Source organism: Macadamia integrifolia, chromosome 12, assembly GCF_013358625.1.
Source record: "Macadamia integrifolia cultivar HAES 741 chromosome 12, SCU_Mint_v3, whole genome shotgun sequence".
In the NCBI taxonomy this organism is placed as follows: domain Eukaryota; kingdom Viridiplantae; phylum Streptophyta; class Magnoliopsida; order Proteales; family Proteaceae; genus Macadamia; species Macadamia integrifolia.
In genome coordinates this window covers 9,455,953-9,473,539 of record NC_056568.1, presented here as the reverse complement: position 1 = coordinate 9,473,539, position 17,587 = coordinate 9,455,953, and the positions used below count along the sequence as shown (strand labels likewise).

Below are 17,587 nucleotides of genomic sequence, written 5' to 3'. Positions count from 1 at the left end.
GGGGAGGTTTGAGTATTATGTGGTCTAGTTTACTTGGAATTAAGTTTTTTAGTCCTAGTTAAGTTTGAGCCATTGGAGTCATCTTAGAGTATAAATCTTTTGCCCTGGTGCTGATGTTGATCAAAGAAAGAAGAATAATTTTTATATTTGGGTTTGGTTCAGTTTTTTGGGTCAAATTGAGTCCGATACCAAATTTAAGTCCTTAATGGGTTATATGGGTCATGGGCTAAGTAATTTTGAGTTTTTTATTATAATGGGCCCATTCTATAACCCCCAGTAGGAGGGACTTGAAGCCTACACGAAAATAGGGATAGTTTCTGTATTATGAGTTTCTATTTTGGTTTCTTAGGTAAGATACTTTAATGACTTACCGTTCAAGTCCCATTATTTCCTTTTGAGGGACTTTCTTTTTATTATTCTTACCTTCTTGTGTTTGGGTAATGGCCATTAATCCATTATAAGTGTAAGGACCTTAAAGTCCTTAAAATTTGGAAGATGAATAAGAGTTGGTTCTTATGCCATGGCTGTGTGAAAAAGTGAGTTAGATGTGATAGGTTAGTGAGAAACTGACCAAGGCACGGGTGAGGGGCCTTGGTCATATCTCTCAATCCCCCCCCCCTTTTTTCTTCTTCCTCTTCTTTTCTTCATACCCTTCTCTGTTGGTTACTTTCTTCCTGCACCTGCAACTAGCGGCAACAGAGTATATCATGGCCGTCTTCTTCTACACCTAATAGTGCTGTTTATATGTGAGAGAAGTGTTCCATTAATCCATTGACAGAGGCTGGGATTTGGACAGTTGATAGTTCCCTACGGCACCCAATAATCCGGTGTTCTCGGATGGTGATTTATATCACACCCAACCAATAGGATGAGTCCGGATTTTGGTATGTTATTCCCCTAGTCGTAAACTACCTTTGATAATAGTTTCTTGGCCATCAGGTTGTTGCAAAATCCTGAGGTATGAAGTTTCTAATTCCTAACTCTTACTTTCTAATTTTGAACTTTTATATCTCATGTTCTAGCCATTAGAATTGGCTGAAATTTTGAAGGGTTGGTCCATCCTTAGTCTCTAAGTCTCCTACCTTCGACTGGGTGGGTTTCCCCATCTGAGTTGGTTCAGTTGCTATTTTGGTTCATTTTATTTTTCTGAGTTTTTAGAGCCCATTCTGTTCTGCTGACAGTAGAGTACTCTGCTGTTTTGTTTTCCTATGGCTGGATGTTATGTTAGAGTTTTGTTTCAGACTTGTGGCTATCCAAAGGACCAAAAGGCCTGAACATTGATTCACTGTTTGGGTGGTTTTCCTATTTCTCTGTCGCTGAAACTGGTGATATAACATACTGTTGTCAGTATTGGTGATTCTATTCTGGGTTAGGTTATTAGTGACCTAGTCCGACATTATTTTCACTGGTGTTCCGATGAAGGGAACATGTTAGGAGTCAAGTATGAGTTTTAGGATGTACTCCAAACGATTTTAATGAACTAAGTTTATTGGTTAATCTCATTTTATCTCCATTGCTGTTTTTAGGAACAACACTGATTGTGATGTTGGATTCTCTGACATAGGTAGAGGAAAAGTAAACTAGGTTGTTGGCTTTGGAAAAAGTGTATTTTTATAAAGAATATGTGAAGGCCACCTTGGATAAGGGTTAAATATGGGAAGCAATTGCCTTGAAGTTAAAAATCAAGTTGCAGTAGATTTATTGATTTCAATAATCAACTATTTGTTGCATTGCTTTGGTTAAGCGAAGTCAGAAGTTAAATCTCTCCCTTCCGGTTTCATTGAATGGTCATGAAGATTGAATGCTTGGCCAAGTTTTATTTATGCTTGCATGGATCAGCATGTAGGAAGTGGCCAATGTTAGCTTGGTATGCTGAAAAATGGCAGGTATTGTTTCCTTCAACATGAAGGCAATCTTTCCATTTCATGCCTTCATGGTCCCCCTTCTCCCCCCCCCCCCCCCCAATCCCCTTTTTGTGTGTATGTGTGTTGGGTTGGGAGGAAAAGGGGGGTGTAGCTTGTGGTGTTCTTCCATGTTTAACCCGACCACAAATGAGCCCTATCGCACTTCTTTGGTTCAATACCAGTTTGAAACCAGCAAAATGACCCCAGTTCAATCCTTATTATCTGGCTGGTCATGTCCTGATCAGTTTCAGAATTATGGTCAAAGTTCACATTCTTAGTGATTTTTCTCGATATTTTTTTTACAACAATTTGGATTTCATGTAGATCTTGTTAAACTTGTTGAACATTGTTAATTGGATCCAAATATATATGAAACTGGAACCCATGAGTCCTTCGATATTAAAATGGATTGATGTCAATCTAATTGTAATCAAACCTAAGCTTTATCTCCCTACTTATGGTCTAAATCCTCTATTTACATTGTTATGATGGATAACTTTGATGTTAATACACCCGTATGGAATCATTAAGCATGGGGTCCACAATCTCATTCTCATCCAACCTGCCATGTGGTAGAACTAGATGCTTGTCCATAGGTTCCATATGGGTGTGCCTGTCCATAAAACCTGCTCCCGTATACAACTTGCGAACCTATAGTCCTATCATGTCATCAATGAATTATATCTATGGAGTTCCCTTCTGCCCTCCCCCTTCTTCCTTTTTCTCCTTGTGGTTTTTTTTTTACCTTATTTATTTACTTTCTTTTAATCCTCTAGATGTTGCCTTGTTCTTCTTAATATTAAAATTGAAGTGTGCGAGGATCATTGAAATTTTGAAAATATTACCTGCATATAGGCAGTGAAGAAGTACCATGTTGTGAAGCATTTTATACACTCAACATTCAGCTTGGATTTAGATGAACCTGTTCAAATGATTTTTTCTTCACTAGTTCAGTCATTTTGTTTCTTTCGATTGTGAAAAAGAGAAACCACTTCTAAAGAGGGGAAAACCTTTGCTTGTTCTTTCATTATCGTCTGGGATTTGGTATATATAAAGATCATTATTCTCTAGACTGCAGAGGCGCTTTCATGGAAAAACTTTCATGAAAAAGAGGATACTTTCGTGGATACAAAGATTACCTTCTTTTTGGATACATTTAACTGCTTCCTGAGATTAATTTAATCCATCACAGAGCACATTTCAATTCTCTTATGAGAAACTTTCATTTGTGATTCATATATCTAGTTCAGTTTTCAATCACTTTGTCCTCTCTTGATCTTATGGTTGTATCTGAGATTACAAAATGGGAATCGGTTATTTACCGTAAAAACCACGCATCCGTTTTATTTAACACAAAAACCACAGGCACTATTTCACCCAAAACAGAGCTGGGCATGGGACCATAATGATATTCAAACAGAATTGATAAGATTGTTTCCACAACAATGGACACTTCACTCAAGCCATATCCATAAGAGACTTCCAAATTTTTGTAACAGATTTTCCCAAAATTTAATTTATATAACTCTTGGTAGCCAAAATAGCCATCAGCCATTCTTAAAGGTGTGAAATTCAATCAATAGATTGTGAAACATTATCATGTGACCAACATAATTATTTTTCACTAATGATACAACCAATAAACTATTTTAATTGACATTAAACGCTTTTCTTTGTACCTTATAGATGTCTAGGTATGTAAGAAAAGAAAACTTTTAATTAGATAAATTTATTGATTACATTCGTACATGTTCCCAGTATCACCCAACACACACAAACTGACAAAAAGAAGAAAGGGGCTATAGGGACAATAGGACAGGAAAATCAATTAGTCCCTTTGTATGATTTTCCAAGTCCACATGCAAATGAAGGCACAGGGTTAAAATTTTCACCTGAAGAGGGAGACGCCTAAACTCTCCACACTTAAAACACTTATAAGATTAAAAGGGTAGTAGAAGAAAGATAAAATGTATCACATTGGAGGTGGAGGTCCAGGCTCGAAGAGCGGAGGACAGCAACTTGTAAATAAGCCACAGCAGCAGAGAAACCAGAGACTGCAATTTAGGAAAAACCAAATGTCTCAGAAGAAATTGGATAAGAATGAGATTCCTAATTCTTTGGATTAGTTTCTTTTGACTAGAGAATAAAGCATAAGAAGAAGAAAGAAAAAACTTACCATGAACCCAAGAGACCACCATCTGCCGGTGCTGGTGCTGGTGGAGGTGGAGGTGGAGGACCTGGTGGGAGCAATGGTACTTCAGGACCTGGTGGGAGCAATGGTACTTCAGGACCTGGTGGGAACAATGGTACTTCAGGTGGTGGAGGTGGTGGAGGTGGTGGTGGTGGTGGTGGTGGTGGTGGTGGTGATGGTGGTGATGGTGGTGGATCCATCACCAACTAATTGAAGAAACAAGGTTAAGAAACATATAACTATTGAAGTAATGATGTTATGTCTTTTTTACTGAATCTGGTTTTTCTGGTTTCTTCTGGATGTTTGAATCTTAGTTAAATATGCACCTAATGCTCAACCTTAATGGTTAAGAAATAAGTATTTTGGTTTGGTGTGGCTTGTGCTTTCCTCTGTTTCTGCTCCATCTACCATTCAATGTGTAATAGACCCAGTGAGAGTTGGTCACCCTCAGTTTTGTTTCAGAGAGAGAGAGAGAGAGGGGGGGGGGGGGTTTCCCTCTCTTGATGCCAATGGAAAGTCAAAAAACTGTGCTTTTTTTATCAGAGAGAGCTGAAACAGTAGAACAATAATTAAATATTAGGAATTCAATGTAAAAGTGAGGAACACCCACAGGATTTAAGCATCTTAGCAGAGGAAAAAAACAAGAAAAAAAAAATCAAAATCAAAATAAAATTTTCTTCTCCACTGTAATGGAAAGAAATGCTTATCGAATTCACTTCTTTGCTTTAGTAATTTTTTTTTTAAGGGGAGATGTTTCCCAAGATGTCAAGTAGGAAACTGCACCAGTGAGAGGGTGGGAGACGGATACATTTGTCTGAGAAAAGAGAGTATCAGAGGAGAGTGAGAAGAAATCCTCACTCCACGTCGTGGGGATCTTTTGCCCTTTTCTAGAAACAATTCAAGACCGCAGAAATAAGTTGATATCACAATCAATGGTACCATAAACAGAAACAGCAACCAAACAGTCAACCGTGCGTCTTGCATCTATACCCACCAACATTTTGGGCTGTGTTTGGAAGCCATGAAAAGAGAAGAAATGCTATATGGTTTTCTTGGATCTTCATGTTTTCTCCCCGTTTGTAAGGATAGCGGTGAAGAAAAGATTTTTTTTTTTTTTTTTTTTTTTTAAGGAAAAAATAGCATTAATTATCCAAAATATTTACATGATCTTGATATTGCCCATACCCCCTATTACTATTGGCAGAGTTACAAGCTAATTCGAAAACAAATTCCATGGCTAAGTGGCTTCCCACTTCTTTACGAAAGAACATTATAGACCTTGATAATTCTTTGATGTCGTGGAGCATTGTAAAATGCAGAAGAGACCATGCTCCCTTAGTAGGTTGTGGAATAAGATGAAGTATTTCCTCTTTGAAATTCAAACTTTATGTATATTCCATCCTCCTGTAGTTAATATCTTCAATCCTTCCAAAATACCTCTCGTGTCCACAACTAGTAATGTAGTAGTATTTGAGAAAATTGTCTTTTAAATTTTTAAAATCTACGTAATTTTTTACTGCATCTTCAAACCCCATTGCCAACCAAAGTTTTAAAAATCAGGTTAGAACCCTCATATGACAAGCAGGGTTTCCGTAGGACTAACAAGCGATAGTGGAGCAGGCTGACTTGAACCTACAACCAGCTGACCCGAGCAGTTATGGGGCAAGGGCTTCCTTCCACTAGGCTACCAATCCTATTGGCAAGCAATCGCGATTTCAATTGAAGCCGATACTGAGGATGGTATTTGTGATCAGACATTGATGCATACAGTGGGAATTATGTCCTCGTAGTTAATGAAAATGTAGAAGATCAAAAAACTTATTTCTCATAGCTATATATCAAAAAACCTTTCAAGTTGGGTTTCTTGTATTGGTTTTCAATATCCGTTTATCTTTGTTGGGCTGTACCATGGTATGGTAGGAGGTGAGATAGAAACAGAAGCCAGGTCTTCTCCAAGTGATCAAAGGAAATTGTTATATTAACTATTTTATTTGTAAATTTGAACGGTCTATAATTAAGAAATATGAAGGTACTGTTGTAAATTTGACCCAGTATTAGGGTTTTGAAAACAGGACTACAGAATTGGACCCTGTCGATTTCGATTCAGATTGGATTGGAATCGGCTGGAATCGGTCCCAAGATTCCTAGAATCGACCATTTGATCTGAAAATCCGCCGTTTCAGAGGAATCTTGGTTTGAATATTCCAATTCAAAACAGAAAAAATCAGGTTCAGGCTTTACAGATTCTCTTTAAACCCCGCTTAGTATCTAAGTCGGACCTGGGTGTATCTACCGGGCTATGTTTGGTAACCAAGAAAAGAAAAGAAAAAATTCAAAAAACTTTGAATCTGTAAGAGAGAGACAGACACGTAAAAAATCATTGAGTAATTATAATTTTTGTAGACACATAAAAAATCATTGAGTAATTATAATTTTTGTATTATTATGTCTTTTGTATTTTTTTTTTTTTTTCTTGGCTACCAAACATAGCCACGGAAAGTATGTTGTTTTCTTTCCATAAAAAATATAAATTATGGCAAAATAAGATTTTCCACATGTCACGGGCAAGGTGTTTTAGTTATAGGTGCCCACTATTTATTTATTTATTTATTTATTTATTTATTTATTTATTATTATTATTATTATTATTATTATTATTATTATTGGAAAACTGCAATCAACTATTATTAAAGAAATCTAATCTGAATAAGAGAATCTACCACTAGGAAAGAGGAGGAGGTAGTTGTAAGTTGTAACCATCACCCACCAAACACAAGATAATCCCAAAACAAAGGTTCTAGCAGCTAGAAAAAGCGCCTCTCTGTTGGTTTGGACTGGGGAGGAGTGGAGGACTGGTGAACAAACTGAAACTTCAAAGAATGAAAAAGAAGCCAAAACTGGAATGTCAATGTCCTCATGCCCACTATTGATTACCAAAACCAAACAATAAACTCAATTATTCCCTCTTTAACAAATTCTTTGCCACACTTTGTCAATGAGTGGAGGTCTAAAAGTCAGAGACCTGATTGCCATTTGTTTATTCCTTCTTTATTACTCTAATGTAATTTAAGAAACAATCTGATCAGCTATTTTAACTTTTTGTTTAATTTGCTTTCTTCTGAGTGTAAGATTTTCAATTAAGTGGGCTAACATAGTCTAATATTTATTTTCAAAATCGATTTAGTGGTGTTGACTACAGATGGAGTAAGTTGAAAAGATCCAATAATGGTAAGTGATCTTTATGGAGATATTGGATTCTATTAGCACACCTTAATGGTATGAAATATATATTACTATATGTGGACCTAAGATATTATTTCCTTAACGGAGAGGAAACCCTAATTTACTTGCAGGGTTGGTCCCTACCCGCATCTCTATATATAGTTATCACTGACCCATTAAGTGAGGCTAATGACCTAAAGGGAAAGGGGAAGAGAGTAGACCAGACCAACATTGATCGTGTTGTACAAGGAGCGTACGAGAAGCCATTGAGGAGTTTTTATTCTTCAGCCATGGATTCAGGTATGCCTAAAACATGTCTTTGTAATGTTTATTGTGCATGCTCATCGATCTACATGAATCGTTTCCGTATTTATTTTCTATCATTGAGTCCTGCACTCAAAGATCAGATTCTGTACAAAGGAAGCAACACTTCTCAGACACCCAAAGAAGAGAACTGATAACATTTTACCAAATTATTTGGCCATAATCATTCTCAAACTGATATCCAACTATTCAATCTATTCTCAGAAGAGAGAGAGAGAGATAGAGAGAACTAGCTGCAACTTCTTCCCTTTTTGTCGTTATGGATGCTCTCCCCTCCCACGATCATCCTGGAGATAATATCAGTTGGGGTTGTGTTTCCACATTGAGGCTCACAGCTACTACGATCTATAACCCATCTCTCTCCATAATCTTACAGATTGGAATAAGCATTGAGGGTCTTTTCGGCTGCCAAAAGTGCCCAGCTTGAGAAGCTTCTGTTAGTCTCTCTCCGGGCCAAAACCCAGCTACCTGAGAGCATTAATTATCTAACCCTTCTCACAGAGAACAGATGAAAAGTTAACTAAATTGGAAACATAGTCATCATTTATTAGCAGCTCCATTCTTCCAAGGGCTTTCTCAAATTGAACCCTCATGAGGAGCCTCTAAGATTCTAGCTACTAAGTACATTTCCTCCCTGAACCCTTCTCAACAATGCTTTTCATCCCCAACTTGAACCCAATTATAATCAAACAGATTCTGTATGCATCACTGACCTTAAAAGAGTAGAGGATATGGTAGATGCCCACTTCCAATAATACCAGCCAAAGAAACCCACTCATCTTAGAAATAATACCAAACGATCCTTCCATAAATGCTATCAAGTATCAAGGTGAGTAAGGCTGAGGACGAAATGAAAGAAAAGGGATGTGACGCCAATGAATCTACAATTCTTTTCTTTCAATTTTATCTGTACATCAGTGTATAAGAACAAGATAAAATGCCAAAATATGAACAAATAATACAACTAATACACAACTTTTCGAAGAGTCATTGGACTGGCCACTGCGAGCCTGTTTGAACATGAGAACCCTTGTATGGATTCACTTCTCTGTTTGAGTGTTTTCTTTCAGACTCAAGTTACAGCCAAAAGCATCATAAAACCTCCAAGAACTCTTGGTTGGATGCTCCCAAATACACTAGGACATATTTAGCAATTTTCTTCTCCTCAATAAGGGTTAAATTATCAGGGGGATTGAACGCTTGCCATATGAAATGATTCGAATCGGGGCTCAGTTAAGTCCACTCTTTCGTCATCTTGGGCATGCGAACTTCTAGCATTCGACATTGTTGTCTCCACCTCTTTCCTGCCATCCTCAACAGATAGGGTACGGTCTAAATTCTGTGATAATGAACACCAGGCAGACCACCTAGCAGATGCAATTCTTCGTAGGTTCTCTGCATCAATGGGCCCATTATCCTGATCCTCAGGTATCTCCATGTCTACTGCACTTTTTGTGCTTTGCCTGGATAAGCTCTGCATGACCACAAACACATGTTTGGTTAAATGGCCCTTGTAGAGCCTTCCTTCAGGGAAAAACAGTAAACAAGTGAAATTATGGGGAGAGCATTTCAGGAAGAACCTGAGAACAAAATGCAGCACATTAGATCTCTTTGGAATACAAATATGACCAGTACAATGTGTTGGAACTAGGTTCACTCAGTTTTGCAGAGCACCAAGAAAGCCAAACCCAGATCTATATTTGCCTATTTGGGATCTCCACCATAAATTGATGGATTTGATAAAACAAGGAACAGCCCCATATGTTCAGATAACAGTCTCTCTCTCATGAGTAATAAAGTTATTGCTGTGATCTAATTTTATCTCTCTGTTTATCAAAAGCAACAGTTATGATGTACACACATATGACTCAATGCCAAATATAATGGATACATCAGAAAGGTTCTCAAGTTGGCTAGCTAGATTTCTTTGATAGGTGGTCGCATCGGTTCAGCTACAGGAAGTGCTGTGCTGCCAATCAAAACAATACATTAGATAGGGAAAGTTTGAATTGGTCACATGTGAGGTTCCATAATCCAACTGAACTTGTCACTGACCTTGTAAGAATCTTCACTTGAAAATTTCAGCCATAGAAATTTTGTAGTTAAAAAATCACCCAAGAAAAGGTGTTTTCTGTTCACATGTTATAGTCCTACTGGGATGAAATTTACCCCACCTGGCAAGGTGGCACCACCAACAAGTGAAGCCGTTCTGTGCTTTGAGTACACTGCCACTTGGAAGATTCATTGGCCCTAGATTCTTTCACCAAGTCACCTACTAAATGCATAAATGGACTTGATGCTATTCATCTTAGGTTCACAACTCATCACCACTGCAGACCACTCAATTCTGACGAGCTACTGGATGGAGTATGCACAAACACTCAATGACCTCTACTCTCATAAAGATCTAAGAACTTTGAGCACTGAGTTATAAGCTTAACAGTTAGTAGGAAGCACAGAGTTGGTCAGGCAGAACCAAAGAGCTATGGGCTATGGGCAATGCAGCATGCAAAGAGACACCAGGACATTGAAAGATAAGTGGACCACAAAAGATGAACAAAAAGGGAGGTTTTTCTGAGAATGACAAACTTCAGTGGCCCATAGAAAATATTTGACCCAAAATCTTATAGTAAGAGTGACAAAGGTCCCTATAAACAGGAACTGGAAAAACATGTAATTACCTGAAAAAGATTTAGATGAAAATTTCGCCTGCTAGATGACTCAGGTGCAATTGTGGAAAGGATTTGGACAACCTCACTCATGGTTGGTCGAGAATCAGGATCCAAAAGCAAGCACTCCTTTGCTAAATAAGCCATTATGTGCATCTCTTCTTTGGGAAAGTTCCCTCTCAAAAGCGGGTCAGGCAATTCGAAAATCACTCGTTCACTATCCTGTAGACGAGGGGTAGCCTACAACAGGATGGAAAATAATGGAAGCTCATTAAGAGGATGAAAAACATTTCTATTTTCATGGAAAATAAATATGTCAGACATTGAAGATACCATGCATATTTTTTTCAATTAAATAAAACTTCCATTCATTTCATGCAATTTCTAACTCTTCATATGGCAGATGCAGGCAACCAGCACAGTCAAATACAGATTTCATAGTCTTAGCAGTCTTAGCAGTCAAATTAGATTGCAGACTTTTGGATAGAAAATAAGGATGACAATCGTTTGAGATTGCTTCATATCAGATAAATAGGATCAGATGAATGGGATACTCTGGTAGGAAGTGGAGCATCTGAAGATTAGAAATAAGGAGATGCCTTCCAATTGGGTGTATGGAGGATCACATGGAGCTCCACAACAAGCAAAACATCTTGCTCGGGAAAAAAATAAACAACCTGGAATCTACTCGGTTGAGGGATGACACCAGGCCGGTTCAGGGAGGTTACGCCTTCAGTTGTTACTGCTTCTATGGCAGAGAATGTGCTCATCAATTCTGGCCTCTGCTGGTTCTTGCAGCAAGGCATTCCTCTTTTTACTCTTCATTTTCCCCGTATCATTGAATTCGAGTTCTGATTCTGGATGAAATTTTGGTTTGTATTGAACCACAAATTTCTGTTCTTTGGTTATTCTGGTAGTTTTGGTGGTTCTGGATGTTTCTCAACCCTAATCCTTTCCATGTGGAAAATTAATCCCTTCCATCCAAATAAGAATGCGACAAAATGATGCAAAAGAGCAAGAAAAAGAGTTCAAAATCTACCCATATAACAAGGCTTTCATCTCCTTTATTGGATCCTTTATGAATGGGCTGCCGACCACTGATCAACTCAAGAAGAACCACTCCAAAACTGAAAACATCCGACTTAAAACAACCCTTTCCAAAGACTGCATACTCCGGTGCAAAATATCCAAAAGTGCCTTGCATTCTTGCAGGAGAATTTGAACAGCTAGGAAGGTCATCATTCCTCAAGCGTTTTGCCATTCCAAGATCAGTTATCTACAAGTGCACCAAAATGAAAGGTCTCAGATACTTAATATACATGCTATCTGTGTGGTTATCATGTCAAAATTTTGAACTTGACAGAAATTGACTCCTAAATCTTCAAGTTGACTCTGAATATTAGAACCAAATAACCTAATAATCTTTTATTTTTAAATAAATAAATTCAAGCCTTTTGATTTGTAAAGTGTTTGGAGCTTATATTCAACCAGCAGAGTGTGGTCAACTGGTCATACCAAGTATTCTCAACTGAGTTCCAGTCATTCTGTGACTTTTCTCTAAATCCCCCCCCCCTTACTCTTCACTTTATTCTATATATGAATAAACACATTTAAGGTTCTTACTTTAGCTCTAAACTTCTCATCCAAAAGAATATTGGTGGATTTGACATCTCTATGCAAAATTCTCGGAGCAGCAGCTTCATGAAGATATTCCAAACCCCTCGCAGCCCCTAAAGCAATACTAACACGAGTCCCCCAGTCCAAGGGTCCTTTTCCTTGAACCCCATCCAGACAATCTCTAAGGTTTCCATTGGACATGTATTCAAAGACTAGTAGCCTCTCAGCATGTGTTCCTTGAGATTCCGAGCAGTATCCAAGCAAAGGCACCACATGACAATGATTAAGTCTTGATATCAGCTCAATCTATAAAAGAAAAACAGGTCAGTGAAAATCTTGAAGACTAGCATAGAGGATGGATGTTTGTTCTACTACTCTTTTCAAAATCCCCACCTATAGTAAAGCAAAATTATATCATCATCTTGAGGTAGTACCTCAGTTAATAACACAGAATCTGCATCAGGCCCCCCATGAGTTTTTAGCCGCTTAACAGCAACAGTAGTACCATCTTTAAGCTGGCCACAATAGACATGGCTGCTCCCCCCAAGTCCTATCAGATTGACACTGGAGAACTTGTTGGTTGCTTGTTCCAATTCTGAGTACGTAAACTCAATAATTGTTCCAGGTACTGTTCCTCTTTTGTTTCCACTGAAAGAAGCCTCCCGTATGCATCCTGTGGGGAGAAGCAATAAACATAACACAGGTTTAAGTACCAAGCAAAGCTTATCCCTGTAATAGCACATTATACTGTCTAGAATACACTATCAGTGCTTCAAAACCCTTTTCAGAAGAAAAACATATTGTTTCAAAAATATATGTTATCCAAACAAAAGCTTATGAATATATTCAGTAGAGATTTCCCCAAGGGAACATCAATCGAATAATATAAGACACTGATTTTACCTGTGAAAGGACTCAAAGGGAAATTCACATCAACTTTGAATTCTGGCATGGAATTAGACCTATAACTTATTAGGTTGGTAGCGGTATTGCAGCTTTTGTCTTTATCTGATGAAAATAGTGGAAGTTGGAGAGTATATTTTCCCTTCCTGTGTATATAGCAAGCCAATGAAGCAAGAAATGCAACAGTTGTGAGTGAGACACAAATTAGTAGACTGTACACAGCGACATTGCCGAAAATGTGCTTTGATGAATGTTTTGGTTGAATAGGAAAACCTGCATGAGAAGCATTTATAATGCATACAATTAAAGTTCTGAGCCCATAAATCGAAAAATGATCATTAACGTGCATATAACACTGGCATAAATAGCTTTGTAAATCAGCACATGTACTTCCATCAGTTGTAATGCCCAAGCCATAAATGCTATTAGCCTATTACACATAATTCTGTAAGTAAATTGAAAATAAATATTTGAAAAGGACCTATGATTCAATGTCCTCAGTAATCCCTCACCAACACTACACACAGCTATGGGCCAAAACTCTCCTATGAACCTTCAATTGCAGAACCATTCACAGTCAAAACCAGACCAATGTGGCACGAGTATCCTTTCAAAATGTTAACCTGAATTTCTTTTGCAGACTAAGTTTCAAGTCTAGGTCAGTCACAGTAGACCAGAATTTCAGTATGGAGATATCGTTGTTATGCTTGTAAACCACAGGTTCAAAATATAATATAATTAATGATTGTTTTGTTTATAACACTACAGAATCAATGGCTACTAGTTCAAGGCAACATTTCCTACGTTCTTTAATTAAAATTTACCAGATGTGCAGTTGCAGGCTGTGAAACAACTGGAATCATGGAGACCAGCTGTTTTCGAGAATCTCTCAGCAGCACAAAGACATGCCCATCTATCTCCACCAGCTTCTTCTGCAATAATAGGCTAATTTAATTAGAATGTTCAAGTCATACTGAGCACTAAGTTCATCCCAATATACATTTTCCGAACAGTATTCACAAAAAATTTTGAGACAGATGATCACAGAACTGCAATCACAGGATGTAGAACAGTTGGATGCAATAGCATAGCTCTGATTTCCTTGTTGAGCAGAAGTACATGAACAGGTCCATTTGTTAATGCCTGACCCATCAGGAAGTTCATCTGTAACAAGTTAAATCCATTAGTTATAGTTACCAGAAAATTAGCTTGGTACTTAAGACACTTTTCATCAAAATGTAAGTGTGAGTGTGTGACCACTCAATCTTTGCCACTCTGGAGACCTCTAATGCTAAATGTAACCCGGAAGAATGAGCTAACCATCCAACATATTTCCTTAGTCCCATGGAACTGTCCTATTCGGAGTTTTTCTATGTCCCAAATTCTTTGTCCATTGTATCATTTAATGCATCAGGTCTTCCTCACATTCTCAAACTATCCTTTGTAGTGTGTTCTATGAAAGTTCAAAAAGCTAAACTAAATGAGCAATAGAGAAACTACTGGAGGATAATTTTCAAAACTTTGAATTATCTACATGGTATAACTACCCCCTCTTGAAAAGTGAGATTTATCAAAATGGACAGTTTCTTTTCTGGGACATGGAGTAAATTTTTTATTTTCTGACCGTTGAAGAAAGAAAGTCCGACAGGTCACATTCTTAGAAATTAGAACCATAAAATTGAATCTAGTTTTTCCCTAAGAGATCTCAAAGGTGAGACACATTTCTGTCGGAAGTCTATCCAAACAGTCTAGTCTAAGACCTTAGATTTCTTCTTGGCCATATGATGAATGGTTAGAGCAACGTGGCAAATGTCATATAAATACTAACCACAAGAAATGTACTGAAACCAGTGTAGGATAATGAAGCAAGCAAGGGCAACTTCAATCTGGAGCTTCATTCCTTCAACCCAAAGGCTAAATCAAAAGAGAGAGAGAGCCTGTTAGAGCTTATATCATAACTAGTTGCAGAAAAAACCATACTAACCTTAAACTAATTTTAGAACCATAAATTGTCTCTACAAAGCAAATAAAACAGGACAACAGAGCCTCTTCATAAAATAAGGGAGTCACGATAACCAACTCAGTTTTGTTTCAATATCTTGCAGAATTGTGAAAAATAACGAAAAATTTGCAAACCATGATTGTTTTGAAAAAACAAAAGCTTGAATTTTTTTTTCTGCATTATCCAGCCTAAAAAAAAACTCATTTTTCTCGCTACAAGAAACAGTGAGCCTTCTTGATCACTGCAAAGAACAACGAACAGAAACATGCTTTCCAAAAAATTTAGCTTACAAAGCAGTTGTTATTTCAGGTAATTTTAATGATCAAATCAAGGCATGTCACTCAGAAAATCTCAAAGTTTCATAATTTGCTATAAGCACATTTGCAGAAGAAGAAAAAAACTATGAGTGACAAGTCAAAAAACATACTGAACCTTCATAAGCAAAAATATCTCTTCTTCAAGTATCACTGATACAAAACCCTCAAACCTGCACCAGATGACGGTACAATTTACAATCCCATACAAAGTATTGGATTTTTATTTTTTTATTTTTTTGGAGTGGGGGGTTGTACAAAAGAAATCAGGCAACCATGAAAAGTATAGCCAGACCAAATAAAGTTCTACAGAATGAGCCCTATCAACTTGAGGTTTTGATTTTAAGGAGAAAATAAAATTCAAGACTTTGGCACAAGTCCTCCCATGAGCCACTCATCTATAGTTGTGGATTACTAATGCTAATGATAAATTCTATATAATGGCTCTAAATGCTTACAAGGCTATTGACAAACATATACTTTGAGATGGATTTCCTACTAGTGGACATTGCCAATTGTTCCCATTCACTCGTGTTCACATTTCTTTGGGAACTACATGGTAATCACAAACCCAACTTCCAAAAGCAGAAATTTCAATAGAATTTATCATAATATCAAACTGAGAATGTGCAAAGGAGAATTGAAACGAATAAACCGATGAGCTTACGCAGAAAACTGTGACTCAAGTAACAGTTGGTGGATGGACAAGACAGAGCAATACCCAAAAGAGTAGACTCAATTCAGTCGCAGCATCCTTAGAACTACCAATTCTACTCAATCACAGATGATAGCAAGCCATCAACAAGACAATATCTGGAACCTCTCTGAACACAACCCTTTTGCAACCCGAAAGAGACGCGCCAACCATCAAATTAGAATAGAAAATTTGATACTTTTATCAAACAAGGAAGATTTAAAATTTAAAACCCGCATCTTTGCTTCTGTATTAACACTAATTGTCTCTAAATCTTATACTTTGAGGATCTCTAATCTTATATGAAAGAAAATGTTACGTGGTAAGGGTAAATTTGAAACTTTCCAAAGATGGGTACACCAACGGTAAGAACTTTGCTTCTCAGACACATTTTATCAGTTGACGTATAGAGAGGAAACTCTATGTTTGGCAGTAACCGGCATCACCAACTCTGCGTCGGCTGCTGCGACTTTGGGATAAAATTAACGTTTTTAAATAGTCAGAGTCTAGATTTATGAGTCCACAGTTAGTTACTAGTTGTACTCAGAAGAAGGGGGTGGGTTAGAAGTTTGTAGCAGCAGCCAGGAAGGAGGTTAGCTCCAAGCAGATGATAAGGGTCCCAGTTACCATATTATAATCAAATTGATAAAGATGATCAAAACCATCCATTCATCCCATTACATTCAGATTCAGGGCTCATTGTTGTGATTTCAGAACTGGGACCCATGACACAGCATCATCCCACTGCATCAATGTTGGCTCTGTTTCAGAAAGAAACAACCCAAAAGGAAGAAGAAGAAGAAAAAGGAAGTTACATAGTTGTTGTACCTCAGAAGATGGTGATCAATCTTGGAAAGAACTCCAGGGAGATTGGATCCCAATTCAAAATGCAGAGTCTAGATTTAGACATTAACAGTTGGGAAAAGTTTAGCAATCTAGATGAAACGAAGCTATAAGAATTAAGAACCGTAAAAGCAACTGGAATATGAATCAAAGGGCAACTGTCACTAAATTTCACCGATTAAGCTTATGATATCAGCTCTAGCTGTCTAGCAATCCAGATTCCAGATTCCAGATTCCAGAGTCCAGAATCCAGAGGGGGTCAAGAGTAGAAGATAGGAGATTAGCAGCAGATGACTCAAATTCAGCTGAGGGGATCCCTTCCACGTTTTGTTTTGTTTTTCTTCGGGCGGGACCGGCACAACACACCTAACTTATTTGTCATTTAATACCGTGGGCCGCATATAGCAATTTTTTATAATAGATAACAATTATTTCCGTTAAATTATGTTATTCATTCCTTAATTAGAAAGGTTCAATCATTTCGTTCATTTTTTCTCCTAGATTTCTTGATCTATAAACACTTTGAATTCCTCTCATGAATTTATAACAAGTAATGGAAGTTTAAATACTAATACCTCAAACGATGGATAAGAGTTAAGAAAATCAGATAATTAACAAAATACAAGAGTCCATGACAATTTGACCATGCTTTTTACGAAAAATAAAAATTGGCAATACACGTTTGATATCGCTAGAAACATAGAAATTTACATGAAACTATGAAAGAAAATGAGCAATCAAATGTAATATGTCCCTAATAATAGGCGACAAAGATGATGAAATATTTAGAGATATACCAGGTTTTTACGAATAGACTCCACTATAAATTGATCCACACACGTATGGATATAAAAACACTAATTGAATAATTAGAGATGTTGCAGTCAAAAATCATATAGCTTGA

The 17,587-nt window shown here is 37.3% G+C and overlaps 2 protein-coding genes across 9 annotated transcripts; both read right to left on the bottom strand.

Moving 5' to 3' along the window:
• Positions 1 to 3,599: 3,599 nt before the first annotated feature.
• Positions 3,600 to 4,545, bottom strand: LOC122058372 (uncharacterized proline-rich protein-like). Its single transcript, XM_042621032.1, has 2 exons — positions 4,081 to 4,545; positions 3,600 to 3,958 (listed from the first exon to the last, which is right to left on the bottom strand). The coding sequence occupies exons 1-2, from the start codon at positions 4,293 to 4,295 to the stop codon at positions 3,877 to 3,879; spliced, it is 297 nt and encodes a 98-aa protein (XP_042476966.1). The 5' UTR covers positions 4,296 to 4,545; the 3' UTR covers positions 3,600 to 3,876.
• A 3,963-nt stretch (positions 4,546 to 8,508) lies between these two features.
• On the bottom strand, positions 8,509 to 16,934 carry LOC122057548 (receptor-like serine/threonine-protein kinase NCRK). 8 transcript variants are annotated; one of them, XM_042619675.1, is made up of 11 exons: positions 16,669 to 16,934; positions 15,260 to 15,319; positions 14,659 to 14,744; positions 13,881 to 13,994; positions 13,655 to 13,762; positions 12,831 to 13,103; positions 12,362 to 12,600; positions 11,934 to 12,233; positions 11,350 to 11,586; positions 10,323 to 10,550; positions 8,509 to 9,115 (listed from the first exon to the last, which is right to left on the bottom strand). In XM_042619675.1, exons 2-11 carry the CDS (start codon positions 15,268 to 15,270, stop codon positions 8,825 to 8,827), a joined length of 1,887 nt encoding a protein of 628 aa, XP_042475609.1. In that variant the 5' UTR covers positions 15,271 to 15,319; positions 16,669 to 16,934; the 3' UTR covers positions 8,509 to 8,824. The 8 variants fall into 8 exon arrangements, with proteins under 8 accessions (XP_042475609.1, XP_042475612.1, XP_042475611.1 ...); XM_042619678.1 differs by having other exon boundaries at positions 15,265 to 15,319; XM_042619677.1 differs by lacking the exon at positions 16,669 to 16,934 and adding an exon at positions 15,814 to 16,515.
• Between the last annotated feature and the right edge of the window lie 653 nt (positions 16,935 to 17,587).